The following is a 20,833-nucleotide window of genomic DNA, read 5'->3' on the forward strand; positions in this document are numbered from 1 at the left end:
GTTACAGATAGCACGTTAGAAATGGGATTTCATATTGCGCCGACATCTGCAGCGTTTACAGTGCGTGCAGTCTCCATTAACGCGGGAACATCGCCTTTTAAATTTCCATCACGCTGTAATGCTGAATTTCCGCGATAGGGATTTGGTTAAGTAATGCATCCTTTCTTGTTTCCTTGAGGTTAGCACATACAGTGTGTGTGTATATATAGACAATTGATTGGATATGTATAACCAATCCAACCAATTGGAGAGCTGTGATTACTTACAAGGAAGCAGATATAAGTGATTGGAGTGGTGTAAGCAATTAATAAAAATACTGCAGAAAAAAACAATCCAGGGGGCTATTTCCCATGAATTTAATTGACATTTATTTGATTTGACAGCATAAACCTGCACTTCCTCTGTCATGTATTAACCCTTCTCTTGCGATACCTGATTGTGTAAACTGTCTGCACACTGTGCATTTCAACAGCTGTGTTTACACAGGCAGCCCAATTCAGATCTTTTTCCCCCAACTAATTGGTCTTTTAACAAATCAGATCGGCTCTGAAAAAGATTGGATGTGAAAAGATCTCATGCGATTGGTCAAAAGACCAATTTGGAGAAAAATATCAGAATTGGGCTGCCTGTGTAAACTGCTTCTTACCTGTGTTATACCTCAGTATTGCCGCGTTCATGTGCTAGTCGGAACTTAAACATTTACGACTTGCTAACTTGTTCAGCGCAGCAAGTGTATAAACACCTACGATAACTAAAGCCAATTGGCAAATCGTAAATTTCAGCGTTTCCTAGTTCCGACTAGCACGTGAACGTGCATTGGTCTCAAATGATCCTGTCATCAAACCCCTTCAAAACATGCAGGAAAACCTTTTATTAGTTGCATCGTTCATCCCTGTGATTCAGTCACACAGTGAAGTCAGCCATGCCAGATGAGGGCTCAGTCCAATCCACTGGTCTCTGAAATGGCCTGCTTCATCCTCCTGGACTTCTTCTAGTCGTAAAATTATTTGATGATGTTGCTGAGTGATAAAACCATTTCCCAAGTTGGGATCAATAAAGTACTACTCTAAAAACAAGCCTTTCCCAGGGACAACCACATCTTCCCTTATGACTAAGGTAAGACAGCATGTATTGTACTAAACAGTCACATAAAACTAATGACAGTGTCATCTTTAGGTAAATATTAATTTAGAGTTAACAACATACATTTCTCAATTTCTATCTGTGGACCTATCATCCAAGAGACTAAAAGGCGAAACGTTTTGATCAGGAAACCTATAGCTAGTGTAAATCACTTCAGATACAGCTAACACACACACGTACTGTACAACACCTTTTCTACAGTCAAGCAGAGAGTTCATTTTGAGCATGAGGTGGCTCTCCGCACCGCGACTGCTGTCTGTGTCTCCGGACGCTGCAGAGTTGAGTGAAGGACTGGCCGCACCGAGAGCAGATGTAGGGTTTCTCCTGGGTGTGAACGGTCCTGTGTCTCTTAAGGTGACTTGACGAAATGAAACTCTTCCCACAGATCGAGCACCGGTACCGCCTTTCGCCACTGTGGATTAGCAGGTGCACCCGGAGGTTGTTGGGCTGCGCAAATGACTTGCCGCAGTGTGGGCAGCTGAACGGCCGCTGTCCCGTGTGGACCCGCTGGTGCACCTCCAGGGACGCCTGGCTGTGGAAGATGCGGCCGCAGAAGTTACAGCCCATTGGCTCGTTCGCCGCCGTGGCTCCATGCGGCTGCCTCTGATTCGCTGGCGGTGCGGGAGGAGGAGGAGCTGTCATGTCAAAGGGGGCGAAGACGCCCATATCGCTGCCCGGGAACTGTCTGGACTGGCTCTCTACATCAGCCTGGGTTTGGTAGGAACAAGACGGATGCCCGGCGGCCTCTGCGTTTGCGGCTGCTGCCTGGGCCAAGGAAAGCCCCAGATGCCCCAGGACCCTCTCCTGCATCAGAGCCAGATCCAAACCGGGGCTATTCAGTATCTCTGTGCTGAGATCTGGTCCTGTTGGCTGCTGGGGTCTCTGGTTCACACCCTCTGTCCCCATCTCTGACTTGAGGTTAGCGTCGGATCCACTGGTCCTAGTGGGCTCAGTGGGGTCCTCTGTGGCTGCAGTGGGCGAGCTGTGAGTGTCAGCCACGTTATGTATCTCACTGTCATCGTCGTTGGGTTCTGGAACTACCATCAATGATGAAAAAGGAGTCATCAACACAATGATCAGACATTCCTAATCATATACAACAGGTTGCCTTTAAACACAGCACAAGTCCTAAGAGTTGATGTCTTCAGCTAAGGGCTAAGAGTTTATGTCTTCAGCTAAGGCCAGTAGTAGCACGTGTGTTGGGTATTTCAACAGTGAGTGGATTGTAAATAAAAGTGTTCTATGTAATCAATATCTGCACTGAAACTTACCAGTCGGTCTACTCTCTGAGCTGATGTTTTGTTCTACCTTCAGGTCCACGCCACAGCTGTCCACTCTTTCCTGCTTGATTAGGGACAATGCAGTTCTGTCTTCCTGTAAATAAATAAAAAAAATACAGATTACGTTTCAGCCTATTCCATGTCATTTACGTTCATCTTGACAGCAAAAACACACCTGAGGCATGTGGTGGTATTGTGAATGGTCCTCGATTGTAGCCAGGGGGCCTCGGGCCTGGTCATTACTCACTGGCATGGCAATTGAAGACACTGAAACTACGAAGCATTGTCATTATTAGGATCATTGAAATCATTGTATGAAGATCTGGGCACATATCCACAAAGTGTCTCAGAGTACGAGTGCTGATCTAGCATCAGGTGGCCTGCCCATCAGGTGGCCTGCCCATCAGGTGGTCTGCCCATCAGGTGGCCTGCCCATCAGGTGCCATGCCCATCAGGTGGCCTGCCCATCAGGTGGCCTGCCCATCAGGTGCCATGCCCATCAGGTGCCATGCCCATCAGGTGCCATGCTCTTATTCATTATGATTCAGGTTAAAAGGCTAAATTGATCCTAAATCAGCACTCCTAATCTGATATGCTTAGTGAAACAGGTCCTGGCTGACAGGAAAACATGTATAACCAGGGTTGGGGAGTAACATGTAACTGATTACAAAGAAACAAACTAATCCGTTACCAGGAAAAATATTGTAATTAGATTACAGATACTTTTGAAAAACTAGGATTACTCCTAGGATTACTTTTAAATTCAGAAACGATGTTTGCGAGAATTTTTCTGTTTTCTCGATGATATTCAAATCCGCATTTAAAAAAGGCGCAAGTTAAGTTTGTTTAGCCTGAGCGAGTCTGACCACAAGTCAGAGACAACTATGATGACACACAAAATGCATTTGATGGATCGCGGGAAAAGAGTAGGAATAGGCTTTTGTTGACTACAGTCCAAGCTATGTCTTCCAATGGTGTGACTGCTGTCAGCATCCAAAGATTAACCAACTTGAATAAACACTTAGAGGTAAGGATGACAGCAGTGTTGTAGCCTACGAACGATACGGATATCACCTATTATTGATATTTACATAGCGCATTGATGTGAATCACACTGCTGTTCTCTCATTTATCCATTTGCACCTTTGCCGGATTGTGGTTGATGGTTGTTCACAAATGTATACAGTGCCTTCAGAAAGTATTCACACCCCTTGACCTTTTCCACATTTTGTTGTGCTACATCCTGAAGTTAAAATGGATTATATTGAGATTTTGGTCACTGGCCTACACATAATATCCCATAATGTCAAAGTGGAAATATGTTTTTAGAAATGTTTACAAATTAATAAAACATGAAAAGACATTGAATATATCCCTTTGAGCATGGTGAAGTTATTAATTAATTACAATTACATGGTGTATGAATAAACCCAGTCACTACAAAGATACAGGTGTTCTTCCTAACTCAGTTTGCCGAAAAGGAAGGAACCCGCTCAGGGATTTCACCATGAGGCTAATGGTGACTTTAAAAAACAGTTCAAGTTAATTGGCTGTGATAGGAGAAAACTGAGGATGGATCAACAACTACTAGCCTAATTGACAGTGAAAAGAAGGAAGCGTGTAAAGAATAAAAAATATTCCAAAACATGCATCCTGTTTGCAACAAGGCACTAAAGTAATACTGCAAAAAATGTGGCAAAGCAATTCACCTTTTGGGGCAAATCCAAAACAATACATTACTGAGTACACCACTTCATATTTTCAAGCATAGTGATGACTGAATTATGTTATGGGTATGCTTGTAATCATTAAGGATTGGGGAGTTTTTAAGGATAAAAAAGTATCTGAATGGAGCTAAGTATAGGCAAAATCCTAGCGGAAAACCTGGTTCAGTCTGCTTTCCACCAGACACTGGGAGATGAATTCACCTTTCAAGCAGGACGTTAACCTAAAACATGGCCAAAACTACACTGGAGTTGCTTACCAAGACGACAGTGAATGTTGCTGAGTGGACGATTTGACAGAGCTTGAAGAATTTTTTTAATAATAAGTGGCAAATGTTGCATAATCCAGGTGTGGAAAGCTCTTAGAGACTAACCCAGAAAGACTCACAGCTGTAAACGCTGCCAAAGTTGCTTATACAAAGTATTGACTCAGGGGTGTGAATAGTTATGTAAATTAAATATCTGTATTTAACTTTCAATAAATGTGCAAACATTTCTAAAAACATGTTTTCACTTTGTCATTATGGGGTGATGTGTGTAGATGGGTGAGAAAAAAACATATTTCATCCATTCCGAATTCAGGCTGTAACACAACAAAGTCGAGGGGTACAAATACTTTCTGAACACTGTATGTACTTTATCCCAATAATGGTTCAATTGAACAGCCAGTGAAATATGCACTCTCGCAACAGCTGCATAATGTTGATCCCACCCTATGGAATAACAGTTTGAGGGAGTTCCTCCCTTCTACACTCCATGGTATTGTGCTCCATACTGTCAAACACAAGTTTAATTTAAGAAGTCCACGAGTGGGGCTTTTATTGCTCAATCTAATTTGTGCTGATTCCAAAAATTGCCCTCACAAAAAAAGATTGCAGTCAGAGAGAAGTATAACTGCAGTATGTCGCAAATACTGCGTTCAAAATGACTATTTTTTTACTGCAGTAATTTTGCAGTATAACTGCAGTTACAGTGCTGTATACCTGCAGTTCAACTGCAATTACTGCGTCCAAAATACCACAGTCGACTGCACTTTTACTGCAGTTTCAAAACTGAAATCTTGTTTTGTATGGGTGTCCATAGACCTAACAGACACATGCTCAAACTCGCGCACTTTTGATAGGTGTAAACAGATGCAAATTATGGAAATATCAAAGCGTCAGCAACAAAAACATAAACATTAGGCCTATAGCAAATGCAGCATATGTCATTCATTTTTCTTAAGCAAATGGCACTTTTCGGTAGTGCTCAATGCATGCCATTCCATGAGAGCAGCATTTATTTTTCAACTTGAAGCAATGAGGCCAATCAGTCCTCCATGACAACATAAACACCAGAGTAGGTTAATAAATCCTTCGTTTTTGGGTTATGCTCCGTTAAAAGAATTTGGCTAATATATATTTCAAGTCGTATTCTTGAAGATCATGGGGTATTCAATTAATTGGAATGACTGGAAATCGGACAGACTTTGTTAATGTAAAGATAACCCAATTGTATTATTATCTGTAGTAGAAAGTAATGGGTTCGAAGAAGCCTACATAACCAACCCATACAGTAAAATGCAACATCGATTTATGGCAAGCTATGTAAACGCTAACATTTATTTATCCCGCAATAGCTGTCGTTCAGTTGGTAATATTCATTTTTACCTTCTAATGCCTCTTAAAGGGAAAGTAATCAGATTACGTTAGGGAGTTTGGGCAAGCCAAACATTACGTTGCTGATTACAATTTGACAGGTAACTAACGGATTGCATTTAGAAACCCAGCCCTGTTTATATATATATATACACACACAATATATATATAAATAATAAGCTGTCGGTACCTTCATGTGGTCTAAAATTAACTGCATGCATTTCATTCCGTAGGTCGCGTCTTCTGAGTCTTCGCTCATAGCTCCGCATCTTCACGTCCATTTCGCGTAATTTTCGTCGGAGCACATATTTCTCTTTCTCGGTTTGCTCTCTCTCCCTCTCAATTTGCACTCTTTCCTGCTCCATTTGGGAACGCAGAGAGGAATAACCATCATCAACAATTTTGCAGATCTCGACCACAGCCGAATTGGCTAGCACCTCCATTATCGAAGCTATTTGCAATTGATAACCAACACAGTCCGCCATTGTTGCCATTTCTGCTCTTCATGCACCGTTTAATCTACAACCGAAATACTTAAGCCAGATTGCCTATCGTTGCTTAAAAATGTCGGATGATTATACTAGTTTGAATACTTATGTAAAGCCCTAGCTTGTTATTGTTGAATAACGATACTGCTTCGGGTCTAGAAGGATGCTATCGTGTCGCCTGTTGATGACGTACCGCTCTTCTTGTTTGACTGTGGAATAGCACATTACCGCCACCTTCCGAGTTTGAAAGTGGAGACAGGACTAAAACAACTATTCTAAACAAAACATTACACTGCACGAGAGCTTACACACAAAACCAATATTTTTCATAGAATTTTTAATTGTTAAACATAATAGCCTTACCCAAAAAATTTGAATAAATCTTGACAACCCACGTTTGCAGAGCAGCCTTTGATGAAGTAGTAGGTTTAATAGCAATAGGCTCATCATTTAGTGACTTGGAGCAGTTTTTCATTCAATGCACTGAACAAACATGATAACTCCACATTCATTTTCAGGGTAATGTTTTAATATGTTCACATCACACCAAGAGACAGTTTACGTCAGGATATTATCACAAAACAACAATGTTTACCGTGCACGATGTACAAAACTCATCATTATATCCATAATATTTTACCAACACAATATAAACAGAATGCAGTGTCCATTAATTATTCAAGACTTAATCCTGCTTTCTACTGTGGACACTCTGGTGCCTCATTAGGTTCCCGAGCACAGAGAAACTCTTCCCGCACTGAGTGCAGCTGAACGGTCTCTCTCCGGTGTGGACGCTCTGGTGCACTTTGAGGCTACAGGATTGTGAAAACTTCTTGCCGCATACGCTGCAGCCAAACCGTTTTTCTCCTGTGTGAACACTCATGTGTCTCTTGATGTGGCTGGACTGGGAGAAGCGCTTCCCGCATTGGGAGCAGCTAAATGGTTTCTCCCTGGTGTGTATTCTCTGGTGGGTCTTGAGCTGGTGCAGGTGGAGGAACTGCTTGTCACACTGGGCGCAGCTGAAGAGTTTCTCCCCCATGTGAATTCTTTGGTGCAGTGCGAGGTCTAGCGAGTTGGAGAACAGCCGTCCACATTCCTGGCAGTTGACCAGTCTGTTTGAGAAGAGGAGGCCCCCTTGTGTCGAGTTTGAAGGGCTGACGAAACCATCGTCGCCGGGATACGGACAAGAGGTCAGCTCCTCGCCGTCACCTTGGTGGTGAGTCTGTATCCCGGCCATTTCTGACGGAGAGAAAAAATAGTCTAAGGAGGTATCGAATCCTTTTACATCCGGTTCACTGGACTTGCGCCCTTCCGATGACTCGCTCTCCCTTAAGTTAACGTTGCTCTGAGGACAGACGTTTGTGCCGTTCCCCAGCTGAACACCCTCCCTGTTTTTCCCAGGGATGTCAACTCCACACTGAGCAGCCAGGCCCATTCCAATATCCCTCCCTTTGGTCCAAGAGGGCATTCCTGCCTCCATTTTAAGAGTGTCAACTCCTCCGGCCTCCTGCTTCCAGCCCAGTGAGGCAGAGGAAGCCATACTGTCACACAAGGTTGTGACTCCACTCTGAGTCAAGGGCGGCTGGGCATCAAGTGACTTAGTAGAGTCAGTTTCCACCAAATAAGAACAAGACGGATCAAGCATGTCTCTGCCATCCTCTATGCGAGAGAGGCCAGCTGCTGTATGACTCTCTCTCTGATATGTCACACAGTCCGAGTTCGCGGTCTGTTGGAGCCTCTGGTTGTCGCAGTCTCGCTTCTCCTCAGCTACCTCCACAGGTGAAGTTTCTGCATTCAGGATTTGATCGTTCACAGCAACAAGAGACTGAGACACACTAACTGAGGACAAGAATGAGATAGAGAGAAAATAAAAACATGAATTTCATGATGCGATTGTGAACTTTTTGTAACTAGACCATTATGGCCCCATCCTGTTGGTAAGTGTGGTACCTACTCAGTCTCCTGGGTTGCTGGTTGTGCTTTGAGCCACAGTCTCTCAGCTCCTCTTCCAATTTCTCCTCTTTTACAACCACTACCTCAGGATGCTCAGTTGTGTCAATTTTCTGCAAAACAAGAGGAGGAATTGGACTGAACTCTAACTGTCCTGCTGTATCCAGGAATAACCACACAGTCTATAAGTACAGTTGGAGTGTGCTCTTAAATAATTCCCCATTTATTCTAAAATAAACTGAAATTATACTTTTTTTTAATCTAACTTTTGGTCACACCTTATTGGATTTTCAACATTGCAGAATCAATGTCATTTTTGTAAACTTAAGTTTCATTGGCCACTCCAGAACAGTCCAGCGCTTCTTCTTGAAGCATTCCATGGTGCTTTTTTATGTGTGTTTGGGGTCGTTGTCCTACTGGAAGACCAATGACCTTCAACAGAGACACTGGGTTGAACCAAAACACCTTCATAATATCTTGCAAACATTCAAGGCCCCCAGAAGCAGCAAATTAACCCCACAGTATTGTCAAACCTCCCCCATAATTGATTGTGGGGAGGGTGATATTTTCTTTGAACGCTTTGTTTGGTCGTTGGTAAACATAGGAAGATCACACTGCTGAAGGAGACACAAAATGCCTGATTTAACTTACCAAAAATCCACCCAAATGTTCTGTGGACCAATATAAAAAATGGAACTCTTTGGCAATACAGATCAGCGCTGTGTTTACTGACGACCAAATTAAGCATTCAATGAAAAGAACACCCTCCCTACCTCTGGTAGTGTGCAAGCCATCATGACATCAGCAGATTCAGGTGTTTTGTAGTCCAATGTTAAACCCAGTGTCCAAAAACTGTGTCTCTGTTGGATTGTTATGGGTCTTCCAGCAGGACAACAACCCCAAACACACACACACACACACACACACACACACACACACACACACACACACACACACACACACACACACACACACACACGCAACCAGGAATGGTTAAGAGAGGCTGGAATGTTCTGGAGTGGCCAGCAGAGTCCAGATCTGAATCACCTCAAAAACCTATGGCAAGATCTTAGAACAGCAGTTGATGGAGGGCATCCCTCCAATATTAAACAATTATAGCCGTTTACGGCTGAAAAGTGAGCCAAATTGTCAGTAGAAAGGTGCAGCAAGCTCATTGATGGCTACAAGAAGCGCTTGTCTACAGTTATCTTGGCCAAAGGCTTTGCAACCAAGTACTAGCTCCGGGGTGCCAATAATTTTCTCCATGCCATCGTCTTGATTTTTTTAAATTAAAATGTTCAACTTAAATGTACAAAAATAAGCAGTGTTGAAAATCTGGTGATCAAAGTACTTATTTAAGAAATGGGGAACAATTTAAGAAAAGTGCAAGAGTGCCGATAGATTTGTCTGCAAATCTATATATAAGATCTAATCTAATCTGATATATAGAATCTAATCTGATATATAAGAAATGTAACTAAGAATCCATTAACCTCTTCACTGACAGTCCTAGTGCTCCTGTCCCACAACACCACGGATCCTCCATTTCTCCTTACACTGGGGGACTGCTTCTTCTTTTCGACTTGATCTATATCAGAGTGGAAAAACAATAGATTCATGACATGCACGGCATTGAGAACATGCAGTCCATAAATAATATTTCCTGCACCAAAACTCACAATGTCTATCATTGCATTGGTAAACTATAGAAACTCACCTGTTCCTTGCGCACCAAAACAGATCGACAATGGGGGTACGATGCTTCTTTTGACAGATCGTTCCCTAGAACGAACCTCCACCAGGTGTAGTTTGTTCTTCAAAGCCTGGTTTTCGCTCTGAGTTCTCGATATTTCAAGGCGCAACACGGCATAGCCATCGTCTACAAGTTGGCAGATTTCTGCCACTGCCGCGTTAGCCAATACCTCCATGATGGAGGCGAGCTGAGAGTGAAAAGGTACAGAATTCGACATTATCGCTTAACGTTATTTCACTCAAAGCTTACACATTAAGTGTATTTGATTAATGGTTTGTAGAGTAAAATTACCATGTCATCAAAAAGCACTACCTATATTTCTGTGAAAATCTTCGGCGATATTGTTTATCTTGTGTTCAGCTCGCTAGCCGTTAACATGTCATTGTTTACTTCCGGGTGGCAGAGGTCATGGCGTTAGTCTACCGTAAATACCAGTTTATCGACCCAATTGATTTAGGGTGCTGTTCTACTCTGATTCCGCCTCCCTCTATAGGAGAGCTCACCATGTCACAAAAGTAAACACATTCAGTTCCAGGTGGAGAAAGTTGCTCTGCATTTACAAAATCAGTAATCGCTCACTCTTTCCATATTTTGCCCTGTTTATAAAATGGAAACGTAAGTTTGGATATGTTTTTATTCAAATACGACAAGCTATTTAACAACCACGTAGCCTAAATCATGCTTTTCAAACAAAAGTAAATATCAAATTTTGCCAAAGACAAAAATACAGACAAAAAAAAATTGACATTAAAACCAAATATTCTTACACTTAAAAATGTTCATTCAGTTGCAGCCATTTTAATTGGGTCATGTTCAGTGAAGAGCATAAATAGTAGCTGACATTCTCAGACAGAGCACACGTTAGACATCATCACCACGATCATTGTTCAACTCAGGTTGTGGGACCTGAACTTACCAACCAAGGGCACCGATATCAGCCTTCAGGTCGCTGTCAATAAAAGATCATGATCAGAACATGGCTGCTCCACCTTTAGAGGGTGTTTTTCAAGCTGGTGTTTTTTAAGGTGGTACTGACTTTTAAAGTCCTGGTTGCACTCTGAGCAGCTGAAGGGCAGGTCTCCCTTGTGTCTGAGCTGATGTTTGGTGAAAGGTGATTTGAGCCTAAATACCTTGCCACAGACGTCACAGGTATAGTGTTTCCTTCTTTGTATTTTTCTATGTATAAACATGTGAGAGCGCATGCTATTTTGAGTCGCCCAAGTTGTTCCACATATTTCACAAGTGTATTGTACCGGTTCACTCCTTATGGGTGCCTCAGAACTCTCAGCTGACTCAAACTGTCTCTGTTGGTCCTCAAAGTGCTTGGACTCAGGTTCTGGTTCGACAGTCTGCTCCACCATTAGAGGGTGTTTTTCCAGCTGGTGTTTTTTGAGATGGTACTGCCTTTCAAAGTCCTTGTTGCACTCGGAGCAGCTGTAGGGCCGGTCTCCCTTGCAAACAATGCACTCGTGGGTGTCGCGATCCTGGCGCTCCTTGAACGTCTTGCCACAGTCCGCGCACCAGTAGTCTTCTCCAACGTGTATGCGCTCATGGTAGTCACGTATTTTAGAATATAAAAACATCTTTCCGCACACAAAGCAACTGTAGGGTTTCACACTGTGTTTGAGTAGCTTGTGCTTATTCAAGCCATTCTGATGCTTGAATTTCTCATCACAAATATCACAACTAGAAGGCCCTTCGTGTGTTATCAAGTGACTTGTCATTCTGCCTTTCTTGGTCCCAGTCTTTCCACATATTTTACAGGTGTATCTTATGTTATATTTCTTCTTCTTTGTGGGAGCTGCAGCATCCTCAATTGACACCAGCAACAGACTCTGTTCTTTCTTAAAGTCGTCAAGTCCAAGTTCTTTGGATCCCCTAGAGGCTTGACTTCTCTCTTCCTCATCACTTTCTCCTGTGATATTCTGATTGGCCTTGTGAGTCTCTGGCATCCACACACTGTAACCTGGAAAAGCATTCACCAACAATACATTTTAGAGGTTTGTTTCACAGTGACTCGTCATATTGTCCATTAGAAGCTAAGAGCATACAGTGCCTTCAGGAAGTATTCATACCCCTTGACTTATTCCACATTTTGTTGCTGAATTCAAAATGGATGAAATATTTGTTCTCACCCATCTACACAATACGCCATAATGACAAAGTGAAAATGTTTTTATACATTTTTGCACATTTATTGAAAATGAAATAACTTTCACACCCTTTGCTATGAAACTCAATTGAGCTCAGGTGCATACTGTTTCCATTGATCATCCTTGATGTTTCTACAACTTGATTGGAGTCCACCTGTGGTAAATTCAATTGCTTGGACATGATTTGGAAAGGCATACACCTGTCTATATAAAGGTCCCATAGTTGACAGTGCATGTAAGAGCAAAAACCAAGCCATGAGGTCGAAGGAATTGTCCGTAGAGCTCAGAGACAGGGTTGTGTCTAAGCACAGATCTGGGGAAGGGTACCAAAACATTTCTGCAGCATTGAAGGTTCCCAAGAACACATGGCTTCCATCATTCTTAAATGTATGATGTTTGGAACCACCAAGAGTCTTCCTAGAGCTGAGCAATCGGGGGAGAAGGGCCTTGGTCAGGGAGGTGACCAAGAACCCGATGATCACTCAGACAGAGCTCTAAAGTTCCTTTGTGGAGATGGGAGAACCTTCCAGAAGGACAACCATCTCTGCAGCACTCCACCAATCAGGCCTTTATTGTACAGTGGACAGACGGAAGCCACTCCTCATTAAAAAGGCACATGACAGCCCACTTGGAGTTTGCCAAAAGCCAGAAACAAGATTCTCTGGTCTGATGAAACTAAGATTGAACTCTTTGGCGTCACGTCTGGAGGGAACCTGGCACCATCCCTACGGTGAAGCATGGTGGTGGCAGCATCATGCTGTGGGGATGTTTTTCAGCAACAGGGACTGGGAGACTAGTCAGGATTGAGGGAAAGTTGAACGGAGCAAAGTACAGAGAAATTCATGATGAAAACCTGCTCTTGAGACCTCAGCGAAAGATCACCTTCCGGTAGGACAACGACCTAAAGCACACAGCCAAGACAACGTGGAGTGGCTTCGGGACAAGTCTCTGAATGTCCTTGAGTGGCCCAGCCAGAACCCAATCGAAAATCTCCTGAAAATAGCTGTGCAGCAATGCTCCACATCCAACCTGACAGAGCTTGAGGATCTGCAGAGGAGAATGAGAGAAACTCCAAATACAGGTTTGCCAAGCTTGTAGCGTCATACCCAATAAGACTTGAGTCTGTAATCTTTGCCAAAGGTGCGTCAACAAAGTACTGAGTATAGGGTCTGAATACTTATGTAAATGTGATCTGTTTTTTGTTTAATACATTTGCTACAAAAAAATAAAACCCGTTTTTGCATTCCCATTATGGGGTGTTGTGTGTAGATTGACGAGGGGGGAAAAACAACTTAATCCATTTTAGAATAAGGCTGTAACGTAACAAAATGTGGAAAAATTCGAGGGGCCTGAATACTTCTGAATACACTGTGTATTTGGTTGTGGGTTGGGGAACTTCGTCAGTAAGGCCACTGCCCTTTAAATACTGTACGCCACACTCATTGCTTCAAGCTCACCACACCCACCGAAACATCTGTTCAAAATAAAATATCTGTTCAATAATATTTTTTTTGGGGGGGGGGGCACTGAACGCACCTCCGTCTATATAAAGTTACCACAATGGATAGTGTATGTGTCAGAGCAGAAACTATTCCATTATGTCCAAGGTACTGTATGTAGATAGAATTCTCTGGGTAAGGTTATAAAACAATTTCCAGTGTTGGAAACAGTCAAGAGCACAGTGGTCTCCATCATTGGGCAATGGAAAAAAATACGTTACTACCCAGACTCTGCCAAGATCTGGTTGTCCAACCAAACTGAGCAACCGGGCAAGAAGAACCTTGGTCAGGGAGGTGACCAATGACCATCAACATAAATACAGAGTTCCTTGGCTGAGATGGGAGAACCTGCTAGAAGGACAACAGTCTCTATAGCACTTCACCAATCTGGGCTTTACGTAAGAGTGGCCAGACGGAAGCCACTTCTGAGAAAAAGGCAAATGACATCACGGCTGGAGTTTACAAAAATACATGTGAAAGAGAGCATAAGGAAAAAGATTATTTTGTCCGATGAGACCAAGCGCTATGTCTGGAGAACCAGGCACAGCTCATCACCCATCTAACACCATCCCTACCATGAAGCATGGTGGTGGCAGCATCATGCTATGGGGACACTTGTCAGCGGCAGGGACTGAGAGACTAGTAAGGATAGAGGGAACAATGAATGGAGCCAAATACAGACAAATCCTTGATAAGAACCTGCTTCAGAGTGCAAATGACCTTAGACTGGTGCGAATATTTACGATCCAACAGAACAAACCCAAGTACACAGCCAAAGCAATGCTGGAATGGCTTCAGAACAATTATGTAAAAGTCATTGAGTGGCCCAGCTAAAGCCCAGACCAGAATCCCATTGAAAATCTGTGGAAAGACTTGAAGATTGCTGTTCACCTCCGCTCCCCATCTAATTTAACAGAGATTGAAAAAAATCGACAATGAAAAAAAGAGAAAATACCCAAATCCAGATGGGAACGTCTATCAGCTCTGCACAAGACAACACAAAGCGGTAATTGCCGCCAAAGGTGCATCTTGAAAGTATTGACTCAGGGTCCGGTCGGCCAGGTAGGTAGGGTCAGCCAGGTCAGCAGGGCCAGCCGGCAATCCGGGGAAGCAGGGCCGGCCAGGTAGGTAGGGCCGGCAGGTCAGGTACACTATATATACAAAAAAGTATGTGGACACCCCTTAAAATTAGCAGATTCTGCAATTTCAGCCACACCCGTTGCCAACAGGTGTAAAAATTAATTAATTAAATTAAAACGAGCACACAGCCATGCAATCTCCATATTTGCAGTAAAATGGCCTTACTGAAGAGCTCAGTGACTTCCAACATGGCACAGTCATAGGATGCCACCTTCCCATCAAGTCAGTTCGTTAAAAAAAATGTTTCCTGCTAGAACTGCCCCAGACAACTGTAAGTCCTGCTATTGTGAAGTGGAAACGTCCTAGGAGCAACAATGCCGCAAAGTGGTAGACCACACAAGTTCACAGAATGGGACCGCTGAAGTATGTAGCGCACAGAAATCGCCTGTCCTTGGTTGCAACACTCACGAGTTCCAAACTGCCTCTGGAAGCAACGTCAGCACAGAAACTGTTTGTCCGGGAGATTCATGAAATTGGTTTCCATGGACGAGCAGCCACACACAAGCCTAAGATCACCATGCGCAATGCCAAGCGGCGGCTGGAGTTGCTCAAAATTGGATACATTTCTTAAAACACGTTTTCACTATGTCATTATTGGGTGAGAAGTTTTGTATTTTTGATTTAATCCATTTTGAATTCAGGGTGTAACAAAACGTGGAATAAGTCAAGGGGTTTGAATCGTTTCTGAAGACTGTAACTCATGCTGTAGAGCTTGAACACGTAATACAATAATACAATAAAATAAATACACCACAGTTTGTGCTGTGGTGGAGATCTTTGGGGGCTATACTCGGCCTTGTCTCAGGATTGTAAGTTGGTGGTTGAAGATATCCCTCTAGTGGTGCGGGGGCTGTGCTTTGGCAAAGTGGGTGGGGTTATATCCTTCCTGTTTGGCCCTGTCCGGGGGTATCATCGGATGGGGCCACAGTGTCTCCTGACCCCTCCTGTCTCAGCCTCCAGTATTTATGCTGCAGTAGTTTGTGTCGGGGGGCTAGGGTCCAGTCTGTTATATCTGGAGTACTTCTCCTGTCTTATCCAGTGTCCTGTGTGAATTTAAGTATGCTCTCTCTAATTCTCTCCTTCTCTCTTTCTTTCTCTCTCTCTCGGAGGACCTGAGCCCTAGGACCATACGTCAGGACTACTGGGCATGATGACTCCTTGCTGTCCCCAGTCCACCTGGCCTTGCTGCTGTCCCAGTTTCAACTGTTCTGCCTGCGGTTATGGAACCCCTACCTGTCCCAGACCTGCTGTTTTCAACTCTTAATTATCGGCTATGAAAAGCCAACTGACATTTATTCCTGATTATTATTTGACCATGCTTGTCATTTATGAACATTTTGAACATCTTGGCCATGTTCTGTTATAATCTCCACCCGGCACAGCCAGAAGAGGACTGGCCACCCCTCATAGCCTGGTTCCTCTCTAGGTTTCTTCCTAGGTTTTGGCCTTTCTAGGGAGTTTTTCCTAGCCACCGTGCTTCTACACCTGCATTGCTTGCTGTTTGGGGTTTTAGGCTGGGTTTCTGTACAGCACTTCGAGATATTAGCTGATGTACGAAGGGCTATATAAAATAAACTTGATTGATTGATTGAATAGCTTCAACTGACCTTGAGACTCCTTGACGTCATCATCCGTTTCCTCCTGTTTAATGACCAGTGGTGCTGAACATGTCTCCACTCCCTTCCAAAAGACAACCAATGGTGTTATTAACTCTTATCAGCCTTTAAGAGAGTAGATCATACAGCAACAGTTAGACAAGCATCTTGTTGTAGGGGTTTTCCATTACAAAACATAATACAGCAGGGGAATGACACCAAAATCATGGAATATATTTAATACAAACAAATATTTTTGATAGGGCATATTTTATGCTTAACTGAGAATCTTTGAAAACAGCCCTTAAAAAGGTTTATCTGTAGCCTAGATGGTATTTTGAGTTTTTATATATATCACTTTTCTGTGATATCCAATTGGTAGTTAGTCTTGTCCTAACCCTGCAAGTCCTGTACGGACTCGGGAGAGTCTAAGGTCGAGAGCCATGCATCCTCTGAAACACGACCCTGCCAAGCCGCACTGCTTCTTGACACACTGCTCGCTTAACCCGGAAGCCAGACGCACCAATGTGTCGGAGGAAACACCGCCCAACTTGCCACCGTGTCAGCGTGCCTGCACCCAGCCCGCCACAGGAGTCGCTAGAGCACAATGGGACAAGGGCATCCCGGGCAAACCAAACCCTCCCCTAACCCAGACGATGCTGGGCCAATTGTGCACCGCCTCATGGGTATCCCAGTTGCAGCCGGCTGCGACACAGACCGGGATCGATCCCGGATCTGTAGTGATGCCTCTAGCACTGCGATGCAGTGCCTTAGACCGCTGCGCCACTCAGAAAGCCCTATTGAATTTATCTAAGGGTCATTCAAAGCCTTAATATACTATTTACAGTCAAAGGCCTGCTACACATTTTTGCTGGGTGTGCGCTTGCATGGTTTTCAATTAAATATGTCTGGGCCTAGTTTCTGTGAGACATATCTACCCTTACAAAAATTGTCCGCCAAAGCTCAACTCACCATGTCTGTCATCTGACCAAAAGGCTGCAATGGCTGTTCTTCCTCTGGTACCAGTGACGGTGGACCTTCGTCTTCCACAGTAGGATCACCTTCTAGCCAAAGACCATTGGCCTCTTGTTCATTGAGGATTTGCTCCACGACTGGGAAGTCTCTCAAACCTGATGAGCGGGCTAACATACAAATTGAGATTTTCTGAAAATGTTGGTCATACAGGGATAACGAGGCTCAGATTTCACAAAAACATGTAGTAGAAATATGCCATCAATCGTCATGATTGCATATATTTAGAATAGTATTTGCAAATCACCTTTTCACTACTGGGGGAGTAGGGTGCCCCCTACAGACTATAGCCCTAAGGTCCAGCAGAGGGCGCTATTATTCAGTCAGTAATAACAGCACCCTCCGGGGCTGCACATTCAGGCGACTGCCAGCTATTGTATTATTTGTCTCCTAGCTTCCTACAGACAAATAGTCAATAGGCATAACTATCTGTAAATATTTAATCTCACCGTCTTCTTGAACGCTCTCCATACTGTTCGCAGGCTTTTCCTTCCCCTCGCTATTCTCCATCGCATGCAATTTTGTCGTCGAACTTCGGTTTTGCTCTTGCAATATTTCCACTCGAAGAGCAGCATACGTTTCTTCCATAAATTGACAAATGTCTTGCAAGGCTGTTGCTGTCAAGGTTTCCATAATGAAGGCAACACGAGAACGAAAGGCAAGTTCGAAAGACATAGTTACACAAATACAAAAGTTGATGCGTGTGGTTCAACACCTGACAGTAAGAGAAGGAAATTGGCTACTGGCGGAGATACCGATTCTTCTTCTTCGTGTGGTTTTTCGGCAGACTAGACGCTTTGTTGCGTATTGCTGCCTTTCACAGATCGGAGTATGAATTGCAATAAATACCAGAGGAAGAGGCGAAGCGAGACGTTTTACTCAGCCCGAAATCTGTTTACGAAAGTGAGGAATTTTTGTATGGAGGAAATAAGTGTCGAATTTGTTCAACGAAGCATTTTATTGCTAATTTGCTACGTGACTTATTTAGCCGAATATACGTTTTGTAATGATTAGGTTGTTACAAATGCACTGATAAGTGGATGCATAAGGCATCTCACAAACGTTGGGGTAAAAAAACAACTATATCAGAGTTGTGCCCGTTATCAGAGAGATAGATAGGACTCATCATGGATATAACCTGTTTTAGCATGGGCATTGCAATTGAGGGCTTCTCCCATTTCAAAGTAGTTATCTGAGTGGGGATTCCTATGAGTTGGGAACGTAGAAATAGAACAGTACAGATGACAGACAAGGTGAATGGAGCTTGTGCTTTGTCAGACGATTTTGTAAGGGTAGATATGCCTCACAGAGACTATGCCCCACAGAGACTATGCCCAGACATATTTAGTGGCGCAGCGGTCTAAGGCACTGCATCACAGTGCTAGAAGCGTCACTACAGATCTGGGTTCGATCCCAGTCAGCACATACTCTGAGGGCACGGCTAGGGATGCATCCTCTGTGGAGACCATAAGTATGGTGTCCTCTGGGGGTCAGAGTTGTCGTAGTGCTCTAACTGTAAGAAAAAGGTGTTGATGTCCATGATGTGGCTGGCTTTCATTTTGTAATCTGTCATCGTTAGGAGCCCCTGCCACATATGCCTCGTGGGTACAATTCATGCTTTTACTTCCTGCTTTGCTGCTATGTCTACACTTGCAATGGCCGCCAGTCCCCCCCATCATTGACTTGAATGGGGACACTCGTTCTATTCATTCTATGGTTGGGAGCAATCAGCCAATGAAGAAAATGTACTAGTTTCAAATGGACTTAATGGCACAGATACAAAGACGAGTCCTCCATCTCAGGGGTGTCAAACTCATTCTACGGAGGGCCGAGCGTCTGCAGGTTTTTGGGTTTTCCTTTCAATGAAGACTTAGACAACCAGGTGAGGGGAGTTCCTTCCTAATTTGTGACCTAAATTCATCATTCAAGTACAGTGGAGGAATGAAAATGTGTATCTGCCCTATCATTGGCTAGAATGGTACCATCTCGAGCCATATTTAGGGTGCGTTCGTAAATTCACTCTGGCTATCTACTCTGATTTCAGAGCACTCTCGTCTAAGTAAGCCAGAGTGCAGAATACCGGATGAATTTACGAACTCGCAAAACCCGCTGAATATGACTGGAGTCAGTAAACATCTGCAAAAAAAGTTATTAAATTGCAGTTAGTCACTAACGCTCTAGATAACATGAAAACACTCTGCTAGGGCGAGTAAAATGGTCAGAGAGAGGTGTTCTCTTATTTGTGTCTGGAAGGAGCAAGCAAGCCAACTTTAGCCAGTTAGCTTGGGTGCTTGACAGCCTTTGTGAGGTCAGAACGCCCAGATCAACCCTACTCCTCAGCCAGAGCGCACTCTGAATAGGCAATCTGACAATGCTCTGAATTTACGAATGACCCAGAGTGCACTCTGACACACTGGAAGCAATTTACAAATGCACCCTTAGGCCAACTTTTAGAATGTTTTAAATTCTAGATTTTCAGTTTATATATTCCCATGTAATGTTAATGGGGAGCTAACATGGCTGCCACAGAATTGTTTTTATATTTTTCTTAATTTGACTAGGCAAGTCAGTTAAGAACAAATTCTTATTTATAATGACAGCTTACCAGGGGTTGACTGCCTTGTTCAGGGGCAGAATGACAGATTTTCACCTTGTCAGCTCGGGGATTCGATCCAGCAACCTTTCAGTTACTGGCCCAACGCTCTAACCACTAGGCTACCTTCCAGCCCATGTTGAATTGTTAAGTACTATATGCATCATAATGCAGAAACCAATGACCTAACTACATGGTTTTGGTCCGGTCTGATCTCACCTCCTCCAGCCTTCCTTCCATATTTGAGGACATTTATTTCCATTGTTAGAGAGGTCACTTGAATATCTTGTCAATATAATAGACAATCTTTATCTGCCTCCTTAAAATGTTCCTGCTGTTATCAATATTTGTTGTAAAATAATAAAATGTAAATATCACTGACTGATTTTTATTCCTCTCCAAATGTTTTTTTAAAGTTGACAAACCTAAAGGAAAGCTGTTACTGGAACAACTGATAAGTCAGAAGAAAGATCTATCAATTCCATCACTGATTTACACTGAACAAAAATATACACCAAACATGCAACAATTTCAAAGATTTTACTGAGTTACAGTTCATAGGGAAATCAGTCAATGGAAAAAAACATATTAAGCCCTAATCTATGGATTTCACATAACTGGGCAGGGGCGCAGCCATGGGTGGGCTTGGGAGGGCATAAAACTACCCCCTTGGTAGCCAGGCCCAGCCAACTAGATTGAGTTTTTCCCCTTAAATAGGCATTATTATTGCAGACAGAAATACTCCTCAGCACCCCCTCAGACGATCCCGGATGTCGCCTGGGGTGGCGTGGTTTGCGGTTGAGGCAGGTTGAACGTACTGCCAAATTCTCTGAAATGATGGTGGAG

General features: G+C 43.3%; 3 protein-coding genes across 8 annotated transcripts; all 3 read right to left on the reverse strand.

The window, feature by feature from the left end:
* Positions 1 to 340: 340 nt before the first annotated feature.
* On the reverse strand, positions 341 to 6,443 carry LOC120034919 (zinc finger protein 629-like). 2 transcript variants are annotated; one of them, XM_038981609.1, is made up of 4 exons: positions 5,975 to 6,443; positions 2,599 to 2,696; positions 2,415 to 2,517; positions 341 to 2,180 (listed from the first exon to the last, which is right to left on the reverse strand). In XM_038981609.1, the coding sequence occupies exons 1-4, from the start codon at positions 6,276 to 6,278 to the stop codon at positions 1,345 to 1,347; spliced, it is 1,341 nt and encodes a 446-aa protein (XP_038837537.1). In that variant the 5' UTR covers positions 6,279 to 6,443; the 3' UTR covers positions 341 to 1,344. The 2 variants fall into 2 exon arrangements, with proteins under 2 accessions (XP_038837537.1, XP_038837538.1); XM_038981610.1 differs by lacking the exon at positions 2,599 to 2,696.
* Positions 6,444 to 6,779: 336 nt separating this feature from the next.
* LOC120034917 (zinc finger protein 224-like) lies at positions 6,780 to 10,356 on the reverse strand. 3 transcript variants are annotated; one of them, XM_038981605.1, is made up of 5 exons: positions 10,288 to 10,356; positions 9,940 to 10,162; positions 9,716 to 9,810; positions 8,227 to 8,335; positions 6,780 to 8,111 (listed from the first exon to the last, which is right to left on the reverse strand). In XM_038981605.1, exons 2-5 carry the CDS (start codon positions 10,148 to 10,150, stop codon positions 6,958 to 6,960), a joined length of 1,569 nt encoding a protein of 522 aa, XP_038837533.1. In that variant the 5' UTR covers positions 10,151 to 10,162; positions 10,288 to 10,356; the 3' UTR covers positions 6,780 to 6,957. The 3 variants fall into 3 exon arrangements, with proteins under 3 accessions (XP_038837533.1, XP_038837532.1, XP_038837531.1); XM_038981604.1 differs by having other exon boundaries at positions 10,267 to 10,345; XM_038981603.1 differs by having other exon boundaries at positions 9,940 to 10,345.
* Positions 10,357 to 10,564: 208 nt separating this feature from the next.
* On the reverse strand, positions 10,565 to 18,136 carry LOC120034918 (zinc finger protein 708-like). 3 transcript variants are annotated; one of them, XM_038981606.1, is made up of 4 exons: positions 17,844 to 18,136; positions 17,335 to 17,504; positions 16,375 to 16,447; positions 10,565 to 11,941 (listed from the first exon to the last, which is right to left on the reverse strand). In XM_038981606.1, exons 1-4 carry the CDS (start codon positions 18,067 to 18,069, stop codon positions 10,917 to 10,919), a joined length of 1,494 nt encoding a protein of 497 aa, XP_038837534.1. In that variant the 5' UTR covers positions 18,070 to 18,136; the 3' UTR covers positions 10,565 to 10,916. The 3 variants fall into 3 exon arrangements, with proteins under 3 accessions (XP_038837534.1, XP_038837535.1, XP_038837536.1); XM_038981607.1 differs by having other exon boundaries at positions 16,375 to 16,488; XM_038981608.1 differs by lacking the exon at positions 10,565 to 11,941 and adding an exon at positions 14,482 to 14,778.
* Between the last annotated feature and the right edge of the window lie 2,697 nt (positions 18,137 to 20,833).

The sequence above is a fragment of the Salvelinus namaycush genome, chromosome 42 (genome assembly GCF_016432855.1).
Source record: "Salvelinus namaycush isolate Seneca chromosome 42, SaNama_1.0, whole genome shotgun sequence".
Lineage (NCBI taxonomy): Eukaryota > Metazoa > Chordata > Actinopteri > Salmoniformes > Salmonidae > Salvelinus > Salvelinus namaycush.

What these genes read in the sequence shown, in the direction of transcription:
- LOC120034919 (XM_038981609.1), bottom strand. Translation starts at nt 6,278, where the DNA reads ATGGCAACAATGGCGGACTGTGTTGGTTATCAATTGCAAATAGCTTCG. An exon ending in TAATTTTAGACCACATGAAG is followed by an intron (nt 2,697 to 5,974) that starts GTACCGACAGCT and finishes AATGCTTCGTAG; the next exon opens with TTTCAGTGTCTTCAATTGCC. An exon ending in AATACCACCACATGCCTCAG is followed by an intron (nt 2,518 to 2,598) that starts GTGTGTTTTTGC and finishes ATTTATTTACAG; the next exon opens with GAAGACAGAACTGCATTGTC.
- LOC120034917 (XM_038981603.1), bottom strand. Translation starts at nt 10,192, where the DNA reads ATGTCGAATTCTGTACCTTTTCACTCTCAGCTCGCCTCCATCATGGAG. An exon ending in CTAGGACTGTCAGTGAAGAG is followed by an intron (nt 8,336 to 9,715) that starts GTTAATGGATTC and finishes CTTGTTTTGCAG; the next exon opens with AAAATTGACACAACTGAGCA. An exon ending in CCAGCAACCCAGGAGACTGA is followed by an intron (nt 8,112 to 8,226) that starts GTAGGTACCACA and finishes TCTTGTCCTCAG; the next exon opens with TTAGTGTGTCTCAGTCTCTT.
- LOC120034918 (XM_038981606.1), bottom strand. Translation starts at nt 18,069, where the DNA reads ATGTCTTTCGAACTTGCCTTTCGTTCTCGTGTTGCCTTCATTATGGAA. An exon ending in GGAGAGCGTTCAAGAAGACG is followed by an intron (nt 17,505 to 17,843) that starts GTGAGATTAAAT and finishes TTTGTATGTTAG; the next exon opens with CCCGCTCATCAGGTTTGAGA. An exon ending in TGACGTCAAGGAGTCTCAAG is followed by an intron (nt 11,942 to 16,374) that starts GTCAGTTGAAGC and finishes ATGCTTTTCCAG; the next exon opens with GTTACAGTGTGTGGATGCCA.